General features: G+C 40.0%; 1 protein-coding gene across 4 annotated transcripts; it reads left to right on the top strand.

The window, feature by feature from the left end:
• The first annotated feature begins 1,702 nt into the window (after positions 1–1,702).
• Positions 1,703–24,315, top strand: LOC134872636 (phosphatidylinositol-binding clathrin assembly protein-like). 4 transcript variants are annotated; one of them, XM_063896019.1, is made up of 20 exons: positions 2,437–2,534; positions 5,657–5,745; positions 9,442–9,584; positions 11,050–11,125; positions 11,528–11,630; positions 12,001–12,094; positions 12,179–12,290; positions 12,813–12,919; positions 14,188–14,229; positions 16,017–16,102; positions 16,714–16,816; positions 17,396–17,529; positions 17,689–17,786; positions 17,979–18,092; positions 18,212–18,242; positions 18,423–18,564; positions 19,539–19,562; positions 19,747–19,803; positions 19,879–20,046; positions 21,066–24,315. In XM_063896019.1, exons 3-20 carry the CDS (start codon positions 9,567–9,569, stop codon positions 21,078–21,080), a joined length of 1,524 nt encoding a protein of 507 aa, XP_063752089.1. In that variant the 5' UTR covers positions 2,437–2,534; positions 5,657–5,745; positions 9,442–9,566; the 3' UTR covers positions 21,081–24,315. The 4 variants fall into 4 exon arrangements, with proteins under 4 accessions (XP_063752088.1, XP_063752086.1, XP_063752087.1 ...); XM_063896018.1 differs by lacking the exon at positions 5,657–5,745 and having other exon boundaries at positions 1,703–2,534; positions 19,927–20,046; XM_063896016.1 differs by lacking the exon at positions 5,657–5,745 and having other exon boundaries at positions 1,703–2,534.
• The last annotated feature ends 1,116 nt before the right edge of the window (positions 24,316–25,431 follow it).

Here is a 25,431-nt window from a genome sequence, read left to right as displayed (position 1 = left end):
TTCTAGATATTAACAAATGTGATAGCAAACAGAATCACATAGGCTCTTTTGTTGGTATGGGGCTTTTCTTCAACCTTCAAATTGATTTCTTGCCAGTCAAAAACATGGCATGTGCTGCTCTTTTCAGCACAGCGTCGACTGAAAAGCAGCCTTTGTTGAAACTGCCTAGAGTGTTATTTGAAATTCCATGTTTTCGAATTAGGCACCCGCTTTATATTTTACTTCACTCCCTTTGATGTGTAATAGCCTGTCCTTGTAATGCAACACATTAATATTCTCTATGGACCAGACTACATGCAATACAAACTGTATTTGTGTCCAGTTTGTTGTCAGCATTGTTCAGTTGAGATAATTGCATGTGTCACAACTTTTTGAAATCAGCCTTGAAATTGACTTAATTCACAAAGAGAGCAAATAGGGCTGAAACAATTAACTGATTCATCGACGGATATTTTTATAATTAACTAATCGCTTTTTCTAGTATAGCTTCTCAGTTGGGAGGATTTGCTGCTTTCTCTTAGTTTTATATAATTGTAAACTGAACATCTTTTGGAATTGAAAATCCCCAGTGTGGGCCTGTCTTTGCCTACACTGGAGTCCTGAGTCAAAGATAATTAACAGGCTAGAAGAGTCTTTGAGGATTCAGAAAATACTGTGTCCGTGTCACACAAAGGGTTTTATCTGGTTAGAGAAATCAAGAGCCACCACTGGGACCGAACATATGCTATGCTTGGACAATAGGACACACAATTTGTAATGGGATTCTTGAGTATTTTTGAAATGATCTAGATAAAACCTTCATATATTTTAATAATCAGTGGATTATTGAAAAAATACTCGCAAGTTGCAGTTCAAAAGGGCATCCCTTACTTTATGCCCTACTAGAAAAAACATCGTAAAATTGCTATAAAGAGCTGTTACTTTATGAGTATCATATCCATTGCAATGCCCCTCAATTTGTGTCCATTTTTCTTTGCTTAAGAGAAGATTTCCATATACCATTTGAACTTTCTCTTTAATCTGAATACTGATCCATATTCCCTGTAATAAAACAAGTTGTTCCTATAGACATTTCATCAGATGGTGGCCTTTAAATTAAAGCAGGATAGAATTGACTTAACCATGAAATGTCATACTGTTGGAACTAAAGAAATCAAACTGGAAAAAATCACAGGAACTTATTTTAAAGCTACAAGAAATGTTACCGAATGGGAATGTTATAGGTTATGTTTGCTCGAAGATCAGCATATCCCACTGAAGAACATCCTCCATAAACTACCACTGTTAACTGTGGGGCCAGGCCACTGATATCATATCAAATACATAGAATTGCTACTGTAATGCCATAAAAATCACTATAATATGAACTTCAGGGTCACCCCATAGGTGTTCAGTCCTTAAAGGAGTCATATTGCATCACAGGAATGAAACACCTTGTGTCTGTGTTATCAGGATTTTCCTCCCTATGTGTCTACATTTCATTGGATGGCAGGTAATCATGGAGAGTTTGCACATCACACTCCACAGGCACAGAGGTGATGGACCAGCTGATGCTTTCACTTTGCCTTGAAAAAATCGGGGGGCAGCCTTCAGCTTTAAGATGCCCTCCCCGGCCCCGAGAAGTGGCCCAATCGCCCTCCTTTCCCAGTCACCTGATACATGTTCTGCCATTTTACACACAAGTTTGACTGACGGGGGGGAACAAAATTTGGCCTATCGGCAACCTCAACACACAGAAATACTCCCTTTTGTAGGCAGATTAAAAAGACCAGGGGAGAAAAAAAAAAGGAAAAAAAAATCAAAGCAGCTAAGGTTAGATGCAGCCAGTGCGGGGAGCTGTGTGGATCAGAGAGGTGTTTGCGGTCGGTGTGTGCGGATATTCAGAGGAGAAACCGGGCGAAGAAGAGCAGAAAAAAGGGGAAAGGACAATGCTGTTTTATATCGTCTGTGAAAAAATAGCTTCAGTCACAGGGAATGCCGCATAGATTTGATAATCATCACCGGTAGCGTTTCGTTTATTTCGCATTCAGCTCTCGTATAAAGGCATCATCTCAGGGATACACATTACTACTTTTACTGCAGGCTGCTCTTTATAATTATAGGATAGAGTTTTCTTATTTCGGCATCTTCTGATACCTTCGACTGAATATGATCCCTGGATGTGACCGTTTTATGTTTTATTTGGCCGCCGCATGAATTCTCCCACCGGATCCTCGTCGGTGTACGCTGCTGTCCTCCTCCTCCTCCTCTTCCTCCTCAGACGGCCGATTATCGCAGAGGGCACTACCCTCCTCCCTGCCTCTAAAGACATTTTGATCGTCCTCCCCGGTTCCCCCCACCCGGACTCCTCGACCATCACCACCACCACCACCACCACCTCCTCCTCCTCCTCTTCCTCAGTACCATGTCGGGACAGTCTTTGACCGACCGGATCGCCGCCGCGCAACACAGCATGACCGGGTCTGCCATCAGCAAAGCCGTGTGCAAGGCCACGACGCATGAAGTCAGCGGACCCAAGAAGAAACACCTTGACTGTAGGTTATGCATGCCATTACTGCTTAGTCTAGAGATGCCTCTTTCCTTACAAAGGAAAGCTTGTATAGAATCTGTTATGCTTCCCCCCGTCTTTCTTTCATCTCTCATCCGGCCCGGTTGTGTTTGCAGTCTCTTTAATTAGACACCATTAAATTCCCTTAGATTATAATGAGATTTACGCAGCAACGCGCATTACTATGTATGGGGCTTTTAATGTTAAAGCTGTACATTTGGATTAAAGGCAATCTGTAAATGCCATCCAGAGGAAATAGGCCACTCGGGTAAGAGCTAATCATGTTGCAAAGAGCAGCTTTACCGTGTAGGCCTATCCATTATTAACGCCACTATCAGCGGCTGCACTACATCCTCTGGAGACATTTCTGTACAAAATGTGCGTTATTTCTGCGGCACCCCTAACATTTTTTCCTCCATTTCTGTGATCTCACGTTCAAGTTCACTGTCATGTCCTCTGGTGCATTACTGTCATTAATGCATGTGTTTCTGCTGTCAGGAGCAGAGAGTCACTGTGTGTTACTGCTGGTGGGTGTTACAATGAGGCGTTTAAGCAGCCAGATTCTTTATCTCCAAATTCAGCTAATTAGCTGTGTGTGCAAACTACAGCAATTATATACACAGGCAGAAGCGAAGGAGGCTTTCTCACATGTAGATTTTACCAGTAATTATTAGGCTAGGGGGCTTTTCTGCCCCACTATAATTACTTGACATGATCGATGGAGAGCTTTGGTAATCAATGGTGCTGCCAGTCAGACTCACAGGCATTCAGCACGACAGCTAAAAAGGCAGACAGACAGACACAGACAGGCAAATAGCAAGATGGCAAATCAAGAGGAAATCAGTCTGAGAGAGAAACCACAAGGCAGATAGCCAAACAGCATGAGAGTCAGCCATCCAGCTACACACCCAGCCAGTCAGCCGGTAAGTTTGGCAGTGGATTAGTCGGTCAGATCCACAGCAGAGGTGACACTGGGATTTCTGGGCTCCCTTACAAGATGTGCCAACAGGCGCCTTAAATACACATCTAAATTAGGGCTGTTTTACCAAGCCCTGCTAAAAAAAACATTAAATGTCTGAAAAGGTTCAGAAATGCACTCCACAAAGAAAAAGGCCTTTTGTGACTGTTGAATGGCAACACCGGGTAATTACTGCTGCTTTGATTTCACACAAATCGTATCTTGGTGGTGACCAACACTAAAAGATAATTATATTTTTCTGTGGTATAACTCGTAGCCGTAGTTTGGCTGGTAGAGGATTTCTAAAGGTACATTAGTCCACACTAAGTGATTTTATTTCTAATTTCTAAAGAAAAACAAGCCTATTGGATAATCCTAACGAAGTACTATCAAAAGTGCTGAAGAAAACAATCAGTTAAAGGGCATTAAGGATTTGGCCTCATTGTTGGTTTATTATGGTGCTTCCTGCGGTTTTATGAGAACACTACAGTACCTCTGCAGTTGTTAAAAGCTAGAAGGTCGTCCACCTTCAACATCGCCACTGGTAGAAGTCTTTCAGAAACTAGTAAATGTCTCTTTACTCAAGGGTGAGAGCAGATGTTCCTAATATAGAACTCCAGCATTTACTTGACAAATTTTCATAAGTCAAATGGATTATAAAAAAGGTTTGTACAGCTGCTCTCAAGGACAATGAAGTTTCTCTCAGAATGGGTCAGATGTTTTTGACGATGAGGTTACATTTTTAGTTTTGATCAGCTCTTATTCTGATCTTTGCGATAGCAGAATTTGAGGGCCTGGCTGAATTAAAGCCTGAATATTTAGCTGAATGAATGTTTTGTACATGAGCCATTTAGATGCAGCTGTTCTAATAGACACAGCTAGCTTTCACAGTAAACGCTTTCTACTTCCTTCTGGAGGGGCCCCTCTTTCCCATCCAGCACATGATATAACATACGACTCTCTGACATTTCATCGAGTGCAGACACTGCACTTTTTAGGTTAAGGGAAAGACACAGGAAGGAAGGAAGGGTGTTTGTGAGGTCAGTGCATCTACAGTAATCCCTCGACTGACGGAGAGGACTGCGGCGGGGACATGAATAAAGAACGCAAAGATAAAGCAAAGAACTACATTTATCCAAAAGGAGCTTCTGAATAATCAGTTGACCCACGCCCTCTTTGTGCAACTCACCTAGACCAACTCTTAATCAAAATGCCTGGTTAAACAAGGTCATAAAAAGTGGCAGACAAAACCCATTTTTCACTAAATTAGCATATATGTGCAGGTTTTTAATGCAGAAAAACTTGCTAAAAATAAGTGAAACACTCCTTTACTATTGCAAGTATATGTTCATTCAACATTGCAAATGTGCCAAAAAGCAGGGTAATTAAATTATTAAAAGTTATGGTGGGCACAATCCCTTACTACTCAGTGATGTTGGAAGAGTGGATAGAAACCCAAAGACGTTTTGACCAGAATTATATTGTTCCTGTCATGTTTGAATAAAGTGTGTTTTACGATGACATGATACGTAAAATGACCCTGAATGGTGGATTCAAGGAGAGCATATGAATTGCATGTTCTGTACCTTGACACATTCTACTAGTTGACCTTTTTAGATATGAAGGGCTTTTTCTAAAGGTAACGAAAAAGGATTCTTCATTTCAGGTGTTTGCACCGTTATGAAAATGTAGTTATGAATATTAAATTACATTTCTGCGTATATTCCCCCTACACACTGGCCCTTTAAGTCTCTACATTGAAGTAATGGAGGGGGGCAGCCTTCAGTAGGACAGACACCAAGCAAATGGAACAAAATCAATGTGGGTAACAGATTAGACTTAAAAGAACAACATATTACAGACTGCAGGCAAATATTTAAAATCCGATCCACTGAAGCCAATTTAAGCTTAGGAAATAGATTCTGGATCAGTTTACATAATCTGAGAGGTTTTATAAAAACAGACGACATTTCAATTACCTTTAAAATATACTCAACCGGTTATCAATCTTTCTTTGTCGGGCACTGTGAAAAGAGAGATGAATTGCCGTGCCATTTTTCAAAATGATGAACACATGATAAATCAAATGCAATGTGGGCCTTTGAATCTATTCATCCAGGTCTCATCGACATTTTTTTTTTTTCTTACAGTGTCATGACCTTGACAGACTGGTTGGTGACTTAACGGCCAGTGGTGATTATTTACTACCCCACAGCAAATGATGAGCATGACAGACAGAGTAATGGGATTTCGCTTTCACTATAGGCAGTATTGAGCATGGCCGAGATAGTAGAATGACGATAGAAACCAGATTCATTACGCATAGAACTGTAATGTGACCAACAATGACCTTCTGCCTTGAAAGCGTTGGCCGCGTTTTTCAGTGTATAATTTATCTGGCTGTGTGTCATGGCTGTAATAGTAATGTTCCGTAGAAATAATCACTGGCCTGGTTCTTGATAGCTACATTTTTTGCTAGGTGATAACATTTTGAAATGACGATTGGTGGCGTGGCTATGACTCACAGTCAGTCTGACAGGAGGAAAATGTTCAAACTGAGCATGAATGGATACCCCCACACACTTACTCCCACATGCATGTGTCTATAATAACCCTATGTTGTAATGCAGTTTTGGGTTCTGAAATGATTCACTGAATCCAAAGCCAAAGTCTAAACATTGTCAATAAAGTTCGCTTTACACGTCGCTTAAGTGACACACCTTTATATTTTATCCTCACTAGCATTACACTTGGCTTCACTTTAATTAAACGACACCCTATAGTGTTTTCTTTGTATTTACATTTGCACACTGTTATCCTGAATCTTATTTATAATTATCTTATCGATGCTCATTATTCCCCACGAGGACTGCATCTTATCAATAATCCCAGATGGCAATCAATATCCCATCAAATCCTGCTGGCTATCTACACTGTCACACACCAATGATTATATCGTTGCTGAAGTATCATCACCCACAGGAATAAATGCAGAGGGACCGAGCATGGAGATATCTGACTGAAGACGCTCTATTACTGAGGTGTAATTATATTCAAGTAGTAGCATGAGGGTTATGCTATTTCCCTGTGGTATGGTAGATATTGTAGCAGCTTAGTTATAATTGCTAAATGCAGGACAGTTTGCAAGACATTTGGCTAAATACAACCCAATTTAAATGTAGCCATTTTTGCCAAGTATTATGTTATACAGTATGTCCTTACAAGCTTTCATATCCATATCTCCATCGCAATAACAAGCATTTCAATCAGAATCCGACGTCCCATTCGCAGTAAAAGGAATTTGCCTTGGTTTTTGGAGCAAATAGACTGCTTACTTAAACTCTAAATATTGCAGTTGACATGTGACGCTACTTAATCAACACACCGTGCTTGCTCTAAGCTAGCTTAAGCATTAAACAATTTTCCAAAAAAACAACCAAAATCAGCATAAATAAGCTTAAATTAACACCAATATTTTGTTAAAAGTTAAAAAGCACAGTTTTTTTTGGTCCACCTTACTGGGGTATTTTTTTCACCTTTGACAGGAAATTTTAATTAGCTAAAATCAATATGTTCCCATTAGTTATTGAACCAGGAAGGAAATTCACAAAGAAATCATTAAGAATGTGTAAAGTATGACTAAATGCTACCATTACTTTTGGCCGTTTTAGTGCCCAGAAATGTGATTAGGAAAAAACTAATAAGAATTTTAAAAAGCATAGATCGGTATACCCACTTTTATAGTGGTCAGGTATAAATAAATACAAATTATGTGAGCTTTGCTGTATATGGGTGTTTACCTAAATGTGTTTGCTCTGTAATGATTTCACTTTCACTAAGTACACATACTGTACATTTATAAGTACCTTTAATGCATAGAACCAGTTTGGTGACATTATTGCAGTCAAAGCGAGTCCATGAAGTCTATAATCAATACTGATTGAGTTATTTTGTCACCGTAGTCTTTTAAACCCCAAAATAACATATATTAATTTAAATCTTAATTGAAGTTTAGCTGTGGTGAACTACCGGTGCTCTGTGTGCTTTTTCTGTGCATCAAACCCTTAACTGTGGCATCAACTGGGATGCTTTGGTACAAAGCGTGTCAGTTGGCGCATGAAAAATCAAAGAGCTTTCAAATAAACCCTGATAACCTATGATCCTATGCAATAAAGAGAACTAGGATTTGCCTTGGAAACCTCACCTTGCTGGAAGTTTTGTCACAGTAATTCAGCATGAATATATCTCTCTCTGCTTGCTTTAAATAAAAGTTCCTTCTTCTCACTCCTCCGGTTCACCCACTAAATCTGCCTTATTAGTTGTATCCTTATATGTTGATGTGCTGTTCTTTACTAGATCGAGTTTTGCTCTCAAATTGAAGTAAAATTGCTTCTCCTCTTGATTATTGTTTGTGTATCCTTCTGTTGTATTATTGTATCACTTTGTCCCAATGTCATTGAACAAGATATTACGTGCACAGTCAAATTAGATCAGATTGTCTTAGCGTCTGGGTTTTAAAATAATCTATGTCAAGTTTCTTGCAGCACTACAGAGGACACCATGTTTACCAATCCTAACAGGGATTCTTCAGAGCAAAATAGATAAATCCAGATAATGTAATTGGTTTGTCCAGGAAAAAGATCTTAAACTTGCTGATAAATGTCACAAAGCAGATAACATGCAGCAGCTCTACAGTGGGTGCACCGTACAGTAAAAGGGTTTTACTGTTAAACACACAAGGTCAAGTTTTGAGAAGAAATATTTGTCATTGAAGATATTAACAACCCTTTCTTTCCAGTAACCCAGCCTAATCAAAGCCGAATAAGCACATAGTAAAATGCCTGTTTCTGCTATAAGCTTGGTCCTTTAAAAAGGGAATATAAGTACATCTTTGAGATTAAACAGAGGCCGAACATACTTCACATTTTGATCTTTAGCCAAAGAAATCCTTGAAGATTTAGGTCATTATTTCAACCAATCTGTCCTACGTTTAGTGTTTACTGCTGAGTTTTGAATGACCTATTTTTAAGGGGGGTATAGAGTTATATAAAACTGAAAACTTTTTCTTTTAAACTTGACCCTGTTCTGAGTTTACTTGTCATACACACAGTTTGCCATTTTTTCAAACCTTTTGAATCCAATACGAAGCCAAAAATGTGTTCGACATTTTCTTTGAACAGTGAGATTACACTCTGGTTGCACGTCTCACGGGTAAACATGAGAGCCAACTCAGTTGTATTACATTACTGTTAACAACAATGCTCTGGAAGAAAACTCACATTCATGATTCATCATCGGGCTAGGTTTTTTTATTTAAATAATGCATTCTTTGTTGATTTTTTATTGACCTTGTAATGTAGCTTTCAATTTTCTGAGTAATTTATTGGAGTAGCACTGATGAACTGCAGCCACAAAATGGATTTCATGATACAGTAGCACTGCTTCTGCTTCAACTGTCTGTACGGTCCATCATTTAATAATCATTTGTTCATTGATTTGTGTGCTGATATGGAGTGAGTCAAAAGGCATGCACCAGTCAATAAGACTGCATTCATTGTGGTTGTTCACTTATTCTATTGATTCTTAATAACTCAACCTGTAAGCTCCCCAAGGTTATAAATTATGATATTGGCATGTTTAGTGCTTTTATTCACAGGGACTTACAGTAAGTAAACAAGCAGGGTTTTAATTAAACAATGCAGGCACAGGAGTACCGTTTTTTATTTTACATTACAGCATGTAAACATATTCTAGTAGTATGAAATAATAGTTTAATGACCTAAAAGGTTTATAATATGCTTTAAGGACATAACGTTCATAGTTTTTAACTGCAATAGATGATCTATAACCTCTTGGCCACGTCTGTTTCTAAAATCTAAAAAAACAAACAGTTATTTTTAAATATATCTTTTCGTTTTTTTTCCCTTTCCTCCAGACCTGATCCACTGCACCAATGAGCTGAACGTCAGCATCCCCCACCTGGCAGACACACTGCTGGAGCGCACAGCCAGTAACAGCTGGATAGTGGTTTTCAAAGCGCTCATCACCACACACCACCTCATGATGTACGGCAACGAGGTGAGCTGAGCACGACAACACATGGAAGCAGAAAGAGAAGCAAAGATTATTATTTTACAAACTCTCAGGAGGACAAGAAAGAAGTTTGTCATCTGCCTGTTTCAATGACATTTATTAAGTTGTCTCTACAGAACAAGCTGTACAAATCTTCTCATAGCAGTTATGTATTCATGAAATAATCCTGGGAGTTAGCTTGGCTCATTTTGGATAGTTAAATTTAGCTCCCTCTTATTTTAATTTGAAGGTCACTTACAATAACTATCTATGCCTGGATTTATCAAGTTAGTTAGTAAGCTGTAGAATGTCATCCTCTGGAGATGCACACTAGATATGTACTGAAATTATTTCTCAATGTTCTGTGAGTCAGTTGACAGAAAGCCACTCAACAGCAATTTAAATAATCTATTTATCGACAGAAAAACATTTAACAGCTTTAAAGACTGTGTATTGTTAGCTGCAAGCCCACACAAGATCATAAAAAGAGCACACAGGTATCGATGAATGGATAAAAGAAAGACATGTTCTGTTCAATGTAATGCTCTCTGCCCTACACATCCACAAACATGAGAGAGGGATTGCCGATCGGCTAGCTCCAGTCATTGATCTGTCGACACTGACATTTTGCTCGCCAGGTTGAAGTGATTTTTCTGGGACTGTTGAAGCCAGTTTTTTCTTTTAAAGCTGTATCTGCAATGTGTCCAACAAGGATTGATAATGTGTCCCGCTGACATTTCAATAGCCGGTGTGACAAATCACCTCACTCTGCCTGCAGAAGCAACAACAAAACCATAAGAGACTAGAAAGAGGGATTACAACGGGTAAACCGATTATCTCAAAGTATTCAAACAAGAAAGTTATTCCTACACAAACTGTGGCATGATGTTTACCTAACCAAAGAAATAAAGGGTGGTAAAGCCCCACAAATTAGCATCTTTACTTAATTAATGTTATGTATTTCCTGTTCAAACAGGATGATGGAGCGAGGTAATCGTAACATTTTACATCAACTTCTAATAATGAAGTTTAGCTAAAGCACAAAGGAAGTCAAAATGAATACTTCACTTTGTATGACATACACTGTTTGTGTTTAAGTGAACATGACTGGATATTCTTAGGGGACAGCATTAGATTATGGCTGCAACTATCAATTATAGATGTTCATGAATATATCAACTATTTTCTCGATTAATCAAGTAGTTTATTTGTCGGGATATTGTGAAAAATGCTGATCATTGTTTCCCACAGCCCACCAGCCCACCATGACCTCAAAAGCCTTAAACACATTCGTTTACGGTCATAGAGGTGTTAATGCAAATAAAATATTCACATTTCAGAAGCTTTTCTGATCATTTTCAGATTAAAGGATTATTAAAATAGCAGGTGATTAATTTAAAGTTGACCACTTATCTTTGCAGCTCTACATCAGATACGTCTCTAACTCTTTCCCCTGTTCTTTTTCTATCAGAGACTGATGCAGTACCTTGCCTCCAGAAACACGCTCTTCAACCTCAACAACTTTCTAGATAAGGCTGCACTACAAGGTGATTTAATGCTATTTGGCTGTTTGTGAACTCAGCATAGCTGTACGTCTAACAAAATGACTTTATGTCTGACCCTGCCTGGCTCTGTAACGCTATCAATAAGCCCATTTAGATGGGAGCTATAGTCCAGGATTGAAAATCCACAAAATAAATGTGCCTTTTGTTTGATACAAAAAGCTACTGAATGTAACAGTGTCTGTAAGGTAATATATTCTAAAGAGCAATAGATTATGCAAAAACATGTCAAGGTAAGAAGGTGTTGATGCTGAATTGGAGAAAATCTGATTGCTCACAGAGAATTTAGTCCATTTCAAATGAGAGGGATTATTACTTCTTAACCTTGTTTGAAAATCAGAGAAAGTGATCAGCCTCTAACTGCAGTGCCCCTCTGTGCTCCCCCAGGATATAACATGTCAACTTTCATCAGACGCTACAGCCGCTACCTGAATGAAAAAGCCATGTCATACAGACTAGCAGCAGTGGACTTCACCAAGATGAAGAGAGGGTAACAAACTACACACACTGCTGACACACACACATATATAGACAGGCATTACTGAACAGCAAATAGATCTAACCTTTATCTAAAAACTTAGAACATTATCCATCATAGGCTATATGTCAAACCCAGCAGAATAAAGCTGTAATGGCAAAATCCCTGAGTATATTAAAAGGAGAATGGTTTCTAATTAGAAATTCCACTTTTCAATTGAAGGATGAAGATTGCATTTTAAAACAAAAATGTTTTGCTTGCTGCTAGAGACCGTACATCTCTGGGACCTCCTTACACATACACTTCAGTATACAGGCTTGATGACTCCTGTGTGTGTGTGTTGCATGCGTGTTTGTGTGCATGTTTTCTTGTCTGCGATCAGGGCTGAGGGTGTGATGCGCACCATGAACACAGAGAAGCTGATTAAGACTCTGCCCATCATTCAGAACCAGCTTGATGCACTGCTGGATTTCCAGGTAAACATCTGACTCAACAACAGGAGACACAAGACTTGAATAATTAATGCTGCAACAACTTGATTCTCTCTTTCCTTACTCTAGCCTAACTCCAATGAGCTAACCAACGGAGTGATCAACACTGCTTTCATGTTGCTGTTTAAAGACTCCATACGGTTGTTTGCTGCCTACAACGAAGGGGTCATCAACATGCTGGGTAAACCATACACACAGTGCAAAAGATACTTGTATTAATGAATAAATCTGCCTCTGATATCAAAATCACCAGAGCAGGGGGCAACTCAATGTTTCTTTAAGGGGAAATCAATTTTACCCCAACTGTCTCTAAAAGTCCAATTAAAGATCTCCTTCTTCCATTAATTATTAAGCCAGTAAAGAGTCAGGGGCTGGGAACACACAGAGTCTTTAGTGAGGAGTTCATTAAATGTTTCATTACTTAATTGATGTGCTTCAACTACGGTTATATAGTCACTGGGACTCGATGTGGAATCTTTCTCAGCCTGCACAGACACCAGATTTGTTGTGCTTATCAGGACAAATCAGTAGCAAATGGTTTTTTTCAGCAGTTTTTTTTTTTGATTGTTTGCACCTTTTAAACAATATCATCAAGCAAATAAATCTTCATTATTATGAATTATAGATGCCAAACATTTGATTATACGCTCTTTCATGAAGATATACTGATCTTATACCGAATCTGGTGTTTTCTCATACACAGAGAAATACTTTGACATGAAGAAGAACCAGTGCAAAGAAGCTCTGGAGATCTACAAGACTTTCCTCAACAGGATGACCAAACTGTCCGAGTTTCTCAAAGTGGCAGAGGTAACGTCCGTTTGTCCTTGCTGCTCCTCCACAGAGGAAACCGCAGAGTTTTACTCCACTGGAGAGGGCAAGGGTAATCTGTCTGGGGTCAATCTCGACGGTCTCCTACTCAACACATCTCCATGTTCTTTTAAAATGTACTCCTGTTGCTCAGAGGAATTTATGCAGCAGAGAAAACCTGTTGAGATTCACTCCAGACTTTTGTGACCCTTTGGATCTGATTTACGGTCGATACCTTCCAGCCTAAAACTGACCGTAGATCAGTGTCCGGGTTCTTTTTTCTTAATCTTCCAAGTTTTTTTTGCCTCTAGATTTTCCTCCTGTTTCTGTCCTTCTCTTGCCCTGACCTGGGGAGGGGGTTACTCCATGACAAGTGAATAATGGCTGAGTGTTAGCCTATTAGAGAGCCACTCATGTAGAGCTTCCTGTTGAGGGACCCCTCGCGTGCTGCCTGTTCACATGCCTGCACTGCATGCCCAAGCAAGCTCTTTTTCTATCACTTTCTCTGTCCTATTATTATATTTTCTCTCTTTTCTTAAAAAATATATATTTAAAATGGCTGTCATCCATTTAACAGTTGCTAGGCTTCACAGTGAATATAAACAGTTCTATCCCGTGCGCCATCTTCAAAGGCTTTCTCTCTGCTTGGTTTCGTTCCCATTTGGATAAGGTTTGGCGTGTGCGATCCGCTCGATCCAAAGAAAAAAACTAAACAGACTAACGTTGACTTTAAGGACCCATTCATTTTACCTGTCTAACAAAATGTGTGTTTGTCTGTTTGTGTGTCATCTGTGTCCCCCCCTTCTCTTTCTGTTCAAAGTCAACATTAGTTGAGTGTCTTCCTTTTGGATGTTTCTTACCTTGCAGTCACGTGACCCGTTGTCTGCCCTCTCTGCCTGTTCAATCAGTCGGTGTGCTCAGCATTCATTTCACACCAGTCTCCAGATCTCAGTGTGTGTGTGTACTTATAAGTGTGTGTGCAAATACTGTGTATATATAGATGTTTGTATGCGTGTGCATGTGCCCTCCTCCCCTCCTCCTCTGTTGTCTTTTATTTGTTTTCCTTTCCAGCCACTGCATGAAGTAATGAATGCTTGAGTTTGATTCTTCTTTCTCCCTCCTCCTCTTCCTCCTTCACATGCCTCTTCCCTTTTTTACTCTTTTGGATTTTTTTTGTTTATTCCTTGTTTTATTATTACATTTGGTTTATTTTTTATTTTTGCCTCCCTCCACCCTCCCCTACCCCTCCCTCCTTTTTTGTGACACAGCGAGTTGGGATAGATCAGGGCGACAGCCCCGATCTCACACAGGTCAGTCTACATCTCATCTCAATCAGTCAATCAACCAGTCAGTCAACCAGTATTTAAACCCGTCAATCAATCCCATAATGCTTCATTCTAAACGCTCCCGTTCCCTACTCACCCTACAGACCTGCCCACACTGCAGCTGCCCTGTCCTCCTCTCTTCTTCACTCTCCTTAACTCCCTCGCCTTCTTCCTTTTCTCTCTGAGAAAATAAATGAAGACCTGCAAACAGCCTTGAAGCACATTTCATTTTCACAATTGTTAATTATTAGCGCAGGAATTAGTTCCCTACCTTAAAAATTGCAGAACAAATTTTAGCCTGAAAAGGTAAGAGTTTGAAAGCAGCCGTTATGCAGCTGAATATCAAACGTTTTTTGCCTCTTTTTGCATATTACTAATTTAGATGCCCATGATCGGGGCTTATTATCTGTCTGAATTTCCCCAGCTATTTCTGGCATTTCCCCAGTGTACATATCAAGGCTTGTCTCTTTAATTCAAAGGCTTATCATATAAATAAGTCAGCAAAGCTTTATGAAATAGGTTTTTGCCCACATAAGCAGTGTTCCAATCATTTCCCTGAAAAGATTATGTCCCTTTGCATTAGCTGTGGGGAGAGCAGCGAATGGTTTTACTGAATAGGTCTCTGCTAATATGACTTGGATAGGTGTACATAATGCCATCATAAGCACTGCATGTCATGCAAAAGGCCCCAAAAGCAAAGTATCCTTTTCAGTGGAACCATAATTGGATGTTTACAATGTGACAAATCAGGTAACAAACTGAAAAGGGCTGACTTTTTCAAATTAATGTCATGTTTGTAGTGCTTAAGAAGACCTTATATGCCCTTATTCAACAACATAGGGACCCATGCCTATACTGAGCTCTAGATATGTGTCTGTTTTACTTTTAAACCTTTAGCATATTCTAGATTTCTCTGAAGAAGGATATCCAGAATTCGCATTTTACTCTGTCCCCCTTAAAATAAGTATATGAGAAATCTTTCTTTGCTTGTTGTGTTTGCGTTGCGTTCTCTGGTGCTGAAATGTAAGACTCTAGAAGAAAACTGTGGTATCACATAGTGGTCAAAATGAACCTATCCATCCTTTTTGTTTTACAATACAGAGCACTGGCCAGCTGCTCAATGTGTATACCTGGTTTTCACCAGACGTTTACATTTCACCGAGTTAACTTATTTGGCTTCCAGTGGCATAAAATGTTGCTACTTAGATTTAGCTACTGCCTAATTTCCAAATTAAATCAGATGAATAGAATGCTGATTTGACTTTCAACCTAACGTGGAATCCACAAGTTAACTCCTGATTTTTGGATTGTGATTTTCTTTATTCGTATGCGTGTGTAAGTGTGTGTGTTAATGAGAGCATTTGTGCACTGCTGGCCTCTGCATGGGCTCGTTAGACGTTCAGAGACGTGTTTGTTGTGTTTCGACTCTGGAGCCCTGCAGCGACGACGCTCTGCTCTGTCCTGACCTGTCAGTCCTGCTGGGGACTCGCTTGCATGATCCAAAGCTGATGAGTGCATGCTGGTCAACCAAACCTGATGAAACCAAATGCAAAAAAAAAAAAACGAAAAAAAAACGAAGAGCTGTTGTAGAGTAGAAAATGAATCTGAGGGCAATGTCTTTAGTCTGCTGCTGCTTTGTGTGCATTTGTGAGAGAGAGTGAATGAGCAGGTGAGGAGATGGGAGTGAGAGGAAGCAGTTTGTCCAATCTCGTCCACTTGGCTGTGGTTCTAATGTTAGCCCATCACCTCCCCTCCCATTTACCCCTCCTCAGGCTCCCAGCTCTCTCCTGGAGGCTCTGGAGCAGCATCTAGCCTCTCTAGAGGGCAGGAAGCTCAAAGACCTCTCTGCAGCCAGCAGGTACGATCACATCAGCTACATTTCTATAAATGATCTGTTGCAAGTAGGTCCTGCATTCAGAAAATTAAAAGTACAAAAGTGTTGGCATCAAAACAAACTTAAAAATTTCAAAAATATAATCACTGGTTTTGTGTAATGTTGTTATATATAGTATATTACTTCACTGGATTATGATTACTGATGCATTAATGTCTTTTATCACAAACATTTAAATATTAAGTTATTTTAATTACTTTGTTTGGTGCTGCTGGATATCTTTACCTATACTTGTATGTTTAAGCTAATGATCTGAATCTGTAAAGTAACTGAAGCTTTCAAATAAATGTAGTGGAGTAAAAAGTACAACATTCGGTTCCAAAATGTAGTAGAGCAGAAGCATAAAGTGGACATTCACAATCAAGTCCTTCAATTTGTTGTACTTAATTACAGTACTTGGATAAATGTCTTTAATTATGTTCCACCACTGGCTGCAACAGCCACTTTATAGTACTATTACTATTACATAACATAAATAAGAAATAAGGTAAAGTAAAATAAATGTAAATCATTGCAATACATTCAATGTTAACAGGACTGTAGTAAATGATTATACGTGTGTGTCTATCCTTAAGATCCAGCACCTTGTCCAGTGCAGTGTCCTCTCTCTCCAGCACTGGGATCTCTCTCAGCCGTATGGACGACAAGACAGATGACAACAGACTGCAGCAACACAAGGCAAGACATTTTAAACCATAAGATCCTTTAGATCCATGAGATCAATGCACCATGGCAGATATTATTCCATAGACTGCAAAATATTATGTTTAAATGCATTTTTAACTGACTGGATAAGAATTAAGTTGGATCTATGTGGAATATGGAAGAGAATATATATCCCGTATTTCCTCTTCCATATATTCTACATAGATTTCCGGTTTAATTGATTGAAGTGGTCTGCCACAGTGGCAGGTAAAGATAAAACGTTATTTAAGACCCTGAGTGTACAGCCAGTCTTTTTGTTCTCCAAACTGTTGTTAAAGTTGAATGGAGTGCATCATTCCTGCAGTACAGTGCAACACACTGTCAGTCTCTGGCTGTTGGCCCATTGCGTACAGAGCTGCGCAGAGAATAACAATGAAGTCTGCAGTGGATTTTTCATCAAATAAAGAAGCCTATAGGATCAGAATAATTTAAAATCGCACATCTTATTTTCCAAGGGTAATTCCAAGTAATTACTATGTGTGCGTTTGCGCTGCAGGGATGTTTAAAAGCCAAGGAAATGTCTTATTATTGTGTTGATACTTCCCATTGCAGGAGGACGGTCATAAGGTGATCGACATTCAGACACCCAATGTGTCGCCCAGCATTCAGTCAGTGGGCAGTGCCAACAGCAGCGGGGGGGCCACAGATCTCTTCTCCAACTCACCGATCGTACCCATCAGCAACCAGTGAGTCTATCATCTGCAGTGTAAAACACCTCTGTGTGTTTCAGATCACACTGGTTGTCTGTCTGGCTGTCTGTATGAATTAGATTTGATCTTTTCTGGTTACATACCAATAACATGAATAACAAGCTATGCTCTACCCTCCATTTTCCCTTCCTGTAGTGTGCCAAACCTGACCAGTGAGCTGTTCACCCTGCAGCCTAACTTCACCCCCATCCAGACCACACACACTGTGCCCAACAATAACAATGCCTGGGGAGGTAGGACTGCATAAACACCATCAAAGACACACACACATATAGTCATGCAAACATACAACAGACCATGCAAATTAACTCACACACTGCTTAGAGCTGGATATGTTTTGACGGTGATGCCCAGTTGCTTCATGCTCTTGACTCATTTCCCATCTTCTCTCATTTCATGTTACCATGGTAACCTTTGGATGTCAGGTGACTTGCTAAAGCCAGTAGCACACGCTCACATTCACAGCCCCGGAGTCCAATTGCACTCTGGAAAAATGCTGCCCAATGATTTGGACTCTTCATTAGCCAATCTCGTTGGCAGTGAGTATACAGAATCTCTCTCCAAATATTCATCGCTTACATTTTTCATGTTATTTTTCATCTGAATGCGTTGCTTCCCTCCAGCTAATGCTATGTTTCTTTTTCCTCTTTCGTCTCAGACCTGCAGTTTGGGGGGACGCCAGCTAAGAAGTGAGTGGGTTTTCTGACATCTAAGATTCAGCCACAAGCAAATGACTCAGCTGTCTATCCAGCTTTATCTCTGCTCAAACTCTTTTATGACTCATTATTTCTCTTTTTTTGCATAATCTTGTTTTGCATAATCATTGAACCTGAAAATTAATTCTGTGTGTTTGCGTGTGTGTGCGTCAGGCCGGAACTCCAGTGGAGTCAGCTCGTAGAGAAGAAGCCAACAGGAGGAGGCGGCTGGCAGTCAAAAACAATGTGCACCAGCACCAACTGGACTCACACCACCCATCCCATGGCACCTGCGCCAATGCCCGTTCCTCAGATGGTAATTTATAAGCTATATTTGCATTTTTTTGTTCTACATTTTAACAACTGGCATTGCAGACTGAGTGAGAGCTCATTCACTTGCCTGTTAGTTATGAGCCAAACAATGTCCACCACTATTCAAAACCACACCAGCAGCACAGCACCAATTTGTGACTTTCACCCACACATATTTCACACTGCTTGTTAAGGTGGTGTCAACGTGGACAGGTACAGCGGTGTCTCTTTCAACACTTAAAAAGCTGTATAAAATATAATATTTCATGAGGAAAAAGAGAAGCCAAAATGATATAACTTTTAGACAGTTTTTTCTGTAAAAAAAAATCCTTAAAAGTAGTTGATTTATAAAAATGAAATAAATAAAGTAAAAAATGCACTGACTCTTTGTCAAAAAGGAAACCCTCCTATGTATGTTATATTGTAGTCATACTGCTTACTAAATAAATCAGCACGTTTTTTCACGATTTACAAAATAAAGTATGACAAGTCAAGTCCATCAATGTGGCCTTTTTGTCAGAGAAACATGACTGCACTGCTTTAGTTTTAATGAGTAAAAATAAGTCAGTGCCATCCATCATTGTGTCGGTGAAGGCAGTTCCTCCTAATGGTCCGATGTCTCATTCTGAAATAAAACTCCTTAAATGTACCTTTTGGCCGATTGTAACTCTCTGCTGCATTCAGGGCTTTATCAAGGAGCTCCCAAATGTGTGCCTGTCCTTTGTGCTCCACTCTAATTATCCGCAAGTCTCTTCCATTCAATCTCGTTTCTTTACATGATTGACCTCTCGACTCAAACCGCTCATTTATTCAGCAAATAGCTCAGAAAAAGCTGGTGGCCCGACATGAATAGAAAGTAGTAGTGATTTGAAACATGAGGAATAGGCACATCTCTGTTTTATCTTCTTTGCTCATTTGGAGAAAAACGCCTGAGCATGGTTTATAGTGTTTTAACTATTTTTCTGTATCTCTCCACAGAATGGGATGATCTATACTGGCTATGTAAGTACTTTTATTCACTTCATCTCCCTCTTACTCTTGTTTTTGCACATGATGTCACCCTCATCCGCACTTGTATTATTAGACTGTCTGTGTTTTTGATGAATCGTGAATTATCAGAGAAACGGGTAGTCTCTTGTGTCATTATGTTTGTATTATACAGTTTCTCTCTTTTTTATCCACACAGGCTCCTGCACCAGTGGCTTTTCCTATGACGACACCCCAAGTGCCTGTGTATGGAATGGTAAAGATAAGAGCTTTATTCTCAGTCAATCAATCAGAATTTGCTGGCATTTATCTACTATAAATAAAAAAACAGTTTTTCTCTCCACATTCACATGACCTCTCCCACCTGTTCCCTGAGCAGCTCCCTCCTCAGATGAGTCATCAGATGGGGGGTGTCCCCATGATGCCCTCGCAGCCTGTCATGTATAACCAGCCCGTCCTGAGACCCTCCAATCCCTTTGGACACATCCCGGGGACACAGGTAACACACAGAAAGACATACATTTATAAGTGCATACGCCACATATTGTTGTAGGAAATGTAGTCTGAGAATTCGGGATATGCGCCCATTTGCTTTCTTAGTGAGTTAGATGATAGATGTGTGACATGGATAACCATAAAGATGTTTTCAGATCTAACGCAAAGCAGATTTTCTCCTGAGGAAATGCACCTGCTTTATTCTTTTTTTTAATGTATTTGGCAACCTTGCAATTACTTTCCACTAACAAACAAAGAGAGCACTCCTTTTGGAAAGGAATCATGCCTTAACGCCATAAATACCACATACCTTATCAACTTTTATTTCCGCCATAAACATAACCAAAACCACTGTTGCTGCTGCATTGTACCTGTTGTAGAAGTCCAGAAAAAGGCTGTTATGTCTCGGTTCATAACAGTACATCAACGTATTTGAGTCTTATAGCTCAGGGTTCACACAGACTGCAATGAAAAGTTACTCCTCCATTTGGGTTTGACCTAAGGAGAATCTCAATGCTAATGGTCATAGCGTCACGCAGGTTAAAACACTTCAACTTGCTCAGATGTTTCAATGCATCGGCTTCATAATTTGTCTCAACAGACCTTCAGTCTACAGCCTGTTTGTAGCGTTTTTAAGAAAAGCATAAAAATACATTTAATTTATATGTACTTTTTCAATTCAATTAAAGCTTACCAACAACGTAATGCTAGAGTTGTGGACCTTACCAGAAGCAAGAACAATCATGTTGTCTTTTGATAATGGACCATTGTGAAGAAAGTGCTTTTCACAGCGGGTTTTCATCAGTTGGCATGGCCACAAGATTCACAGAAAAACAAACAAGTATATTTTGACCAATTATTCAAAACAAAACCGAGTAATATAATTGCCTACTGAGCAATCACAGCCATGAATAGCTGTTTTCCCAGCACTGCGGCAGGTAATCTGCTTGTCAGTAGATGCCTGAACACTTGAGGTGTTTTGTCGCACTAAATTACTCTCCATTCTGCTCCCGTCCTCTGCAGATGCACTTCATGTAAAGATGATGTTGTAACCATGGCAGCAAAGCCGAGAGAGAGAAAGAAGAGATGGAGAGAGAAAGAGGCGAAGAAAACAAATCCAGAGGCGGAGAAAGAAACTGGAAGACAGAGAGGAAGAGAGAGGGGAGAGGAAGATGGAGAGAGGACCAGAGGATGGATGAAAGAAGAAATGCTGATGTCTGTCTCCATGACTCCTCACCCTCTTATCTCCTCTCCTCTCTCCGGGTGGCTACTGATCTCTCTGTCTTTGAAGGGGGCGCGAGAAGCTCTGCATCAATCCCACTCATCCTCTGTTTGACTTGCCAATTCAAACGGCCATTATGACCTGTGATGACAACTCTATGGAAGTGCAGAAGCTCTACTGCCACTTCCTGACCTCCTCATCCCGATAATTTCCTGTATAAAAACGTTCCCACTTCAAACTCTAAGGACAGGCGTCTCTTTCTCTGATTGGATTGTTTGCTGGCACTTTACTCAATGTGAACTTTGCCAAGGGTGTATGTCTGTGTAGGTGATTTTAGCATCTTGTTCAGATTGGTTCCCGGTTGTGTGTCATCCATCACCTGATGTCAGTAGTAATTGATTTGAATGCGTGTGTGCTTGTCCCTTTTTCTACATATTAATGTGCTGCATCAACATTATCGTCTCAGTCTTTTTATGAGCTCCATGTGTTCTTAATTGCCAACTTCACATCAACAATGCAGCGTGGGCGTGCTTGTGTATGTGTGTGGATGGCTGTGTAGGGTGTGTGTACTGTATGTGTTTGTCTTTTGGTACCTAATGTCATTACTGTGTTGCCAGGTACCAATGTGTTACTGCACTGGAACTAACTAATGAAAGCACTGAGCCAGACCCATGCATCGCATTTGGATGTAAACAAACTTCCTCCACTAACTTTGCTACTTGGGGTCGTGCTTTACACAATGTGTATATTGTTTTTTTTTCTCCTCTACAGCTGTGCAATATCATGCAAACTTGTTACTGTCTTTTCCCCCACGTCTGTAGGCTGTTTAGAAAGCTGACCCTGCTGTAGTGTTGTCGTGTGTCCACATCAGTTTTCTGTATAGATCGCTGTTTCATTTTGTTTCCTAACCTGTTATGTTATACCCGTACTGCTCTAAAAGTAGTGAAAAATGCACTGAGAGCCAGATAGAGAGGCGACTGTATATTAGTATGAAGAATCAGTCTTGCCAATCAGAAATGGTCGAACTCCGACCTCTATGATTTCCTCCCTGTCCTGAGCATTTGTCCTGTTCAAAATGAGTCTCTTGTGAAGCCCTTTACACTCCAGAAAAAAAACAAAACTGGATAAGGGATTAGAGACTCAGATGTCTCACCTCCACCTTGAGGAATTAAAAACTCTGCTACCACAGAGAGGGGTTTGTTAATGTAGTGTTAACATTTATGGACTGAACAGCTGAAGGTCAGTTGGAGGAGTCAAATGAGGACGAGACTGCAGTTAAGTGATGGAGGGTAACGTCTGTCGATCAGGACCCTAGTATTGCCTGCAGTGACGACATACTGATTAATTCAGACAGCCAGAGACGTTAGGGTTTAATGAGATGTTAAATGTTAATGTGGTTTTTCTGGCAGATCCAAGGTCATGTTAGACCCACAGACAGACGATATAAATACATATATAGCACAAACCTTCAAAGAGGGGACAACGCTCTGCTGCACAAAAACCTAAAACCATTGCTGGGATGTACAGTTGAAAGGGGCAATAATCGATTGGGGATGAAGTTGTTTTCTATTGATTCTGTCTGTTCTATGTACATGTACTGTATGTGTGTTTATGTGCACATGCCTTCCCATAGAGATTAACAGGGTCATGTTTCTCAGTTAGAGATGTAAGGTCTCTAGTGAGCTGGTAGTGTGTACTAACTTAGCAATGAGTGTTATTGTGACCGTGTCTCAGTCTGTCTAATCAACCCACCATCAAATTAAGGTGGCACCAAGGATCACTCATCTGCTGCAAAAATGTAAGAAAAAGCCCCTAAAGTCATCAGACCTTAAATCTCAAAGAGAATCTGAGGCGTCACTCTCCAGAGAGCATCACATACTAGTGATTTCTCACATAAATGTCAGAGAATTGTGTCGGTGTGGTGGTGTATTGTTATGGTTCGTCCTTGAACTGTAACCACTAGCGTTGGAGTTACGACTCTATTACCAGCAGAGACTTCAGTGTTAGAAATTGTCACCAAGCAGGCAGATATTCTCTGAAGTTACTCAACAAGAGGCCAGCTGACATTTAGATATGTCCTTTGAAAAAATGTTGTTTCAATTTCCACCATTACTCCTTGTCCCGATGGTTTGTCTTTCTCTGTCATATGAATGCTCTTTTCATTGTGCACTTCGCTCCCACGATGCAGCTCGATCCATCCTGGGCCAACCTCTGACTGTTACTGTGTCCTCTGTATATAGGTAAAGCGTTCATGTGTTTTTAGACGTGCTCTCTCTGTAAAGTGATCGAAGCCCCAATGGATGACGTACTGTACGTTGGACAATTTATTGCTGTATCTGTGTTTGAATGGTTGTATTTTGAAGGTGTCATCATCCGGGGATGGGTGGGGGGTGGGTTTCGATGTTTGTGATGTTTGTGTCCATCTTGAGGAGGAAGGGGGCGGGGGACAGTGGGAGGGGGGTCAAGGGTAAACTATCACAACTGGTCTATACCAAGAGTGTCTTCATCGAGGAAGTGGACAGGACAGGGTCTGTCCTCTTCGAAACAGGAACATTTTTTTGCACCAAAGTCATCATCAAAGCGCAGCTTCTTCTTATTCAAGGTCACTACGGATGGATGATATCAGAACTCAAAAGGATTTTGTTCTTTTATTTTTAGAGACAAAGAAACTGTCTTTTTTGCATGATTAAGTGTCGTCTTTTTATTGGCTTGTGTGCCCGGTAAAAGCATGACCATTGTGTGAACTCTCACTTACCGGTGTGTTTGGAAAACGTTAAGGAAATTTCTCCATGAGATTTTTTACTTACCTCTTGACATGAACGTTTATTGACATTCATAATCAAATGTTTTACAATGTAGGGTCTGTAACTGTTTGAAGGCTGCGTCGCATGCAGAAATGCAACTTGCAAGTAACCCATCAAACTTCAAACCCAGTTACCATAACTGCATCTTTGTAAAACACCATGGATGTCAATGCCAGTTATCACCTAGCTAGTCAGACATTGCAGTCTTGTAAAATCGCTCTTTATTAAAGCGTTGCTATTTTCAATACGTGTGTTTGAATGCTCGCTCCTTTTTCATACTATGCCAGCAGCATCACTGGAGGTTGTGATTGAAAGTCTAAGTACTGTAATATGTGTTTGGTCTGGTCAACATTGTGTGGTGTTTTTAACGTGTTTGCCCAGTCTTGTCCTGTCTGTCGCCATCAACTGGACTTATTCTTTCCCAGTCATCCTCTTACAGCACGGACTGGTTTCCTGATACCAGGCTTGGATTCACCAGTAGCTTCAACTCTACTTTTAGAAGGTGTACAGACTTGGTTTATGAGATCTATGACATGGTTTCTAAACCCCACTGCAGATGGGTACAACATTGAGCATCCCAAATGTCTATCACTCTGTATACTTTCTTCTTTGTAACACATGGTAGAATTACCCTAACATTTTCCCTGCTGATAAATTAACATAAGGGAAACAGCATTAGGGAGGGACAGAAGCTGTAATATTTAATCTGGGGTTGGATTCCCTTAAAGCACATTTTAAGAAGATTCGCTTAAACAGGTGAGTATGTTGGAGAAGGTTAATGTTCTCCCTTACATCATCTTTCTGATAACAAGGAGTTTTCCACACGCCAATCTAAGGCACACAATCCTTACACTGCACTCAAGTTTTACATTAAGGACCTAGTAGCTAAACTTCATTGGGTTGCTTGTAGTGTTTGCCATCATACACTCATTACCTTATCGACTGACTCAAGTATTTGCAGAAACTCAACAGGGAACGCCAAAATATAGACACTGGAGCTACTTCAAGAAAAATCTAGCGTGTGGAAACCAGGATTGCGTGTGATCAGAGCAGAAACTGCATTTCCGTGTTGTTTTGCCAGTGAAAGGCACATGATGTCTATGCAGTTTCACACTCACCACATCACCTCAGTATTGTGTGTACTGCGTTCACTCAGTACTCTAGTGTCCATCTGTAACCTGTTGATTGTTGAGGGCATGAAACTCAGCAGTGTCCATCTAACTGTCTTGTAAGCAGGGAGTGAGGTTCCATACCTTGAATTTCTTCTCTTTTTCTTTTTGTATATCAAAGTGATTGAATTACCAACAAGTTTGGATTGTTATCAAATTATTGTTTTTTATTTTAAAAGCATAGGTTGATGTTT

This window comes from Eleginops maclovinus, chromosome 11, assembly GCF_036324505.1.
Source record: "Eleginops maclovinus isolate JMC-PN-2008 ecotype Puerto Natales chromosome 11, JC_Emac_rtc_rv5, whole genome shotgun sequence".
Taxonomy (NCBI): Eukaryota; Metazoa; Chordata; class Actinopteri; order Perciformes; family Eleginopidae; genus Eleginops; species Eleginops maclovinus.
Note: the sequence above shows the minus strand (reverse complement) of the source record. Positions and strands in the feature narration are given on the sequence as shown.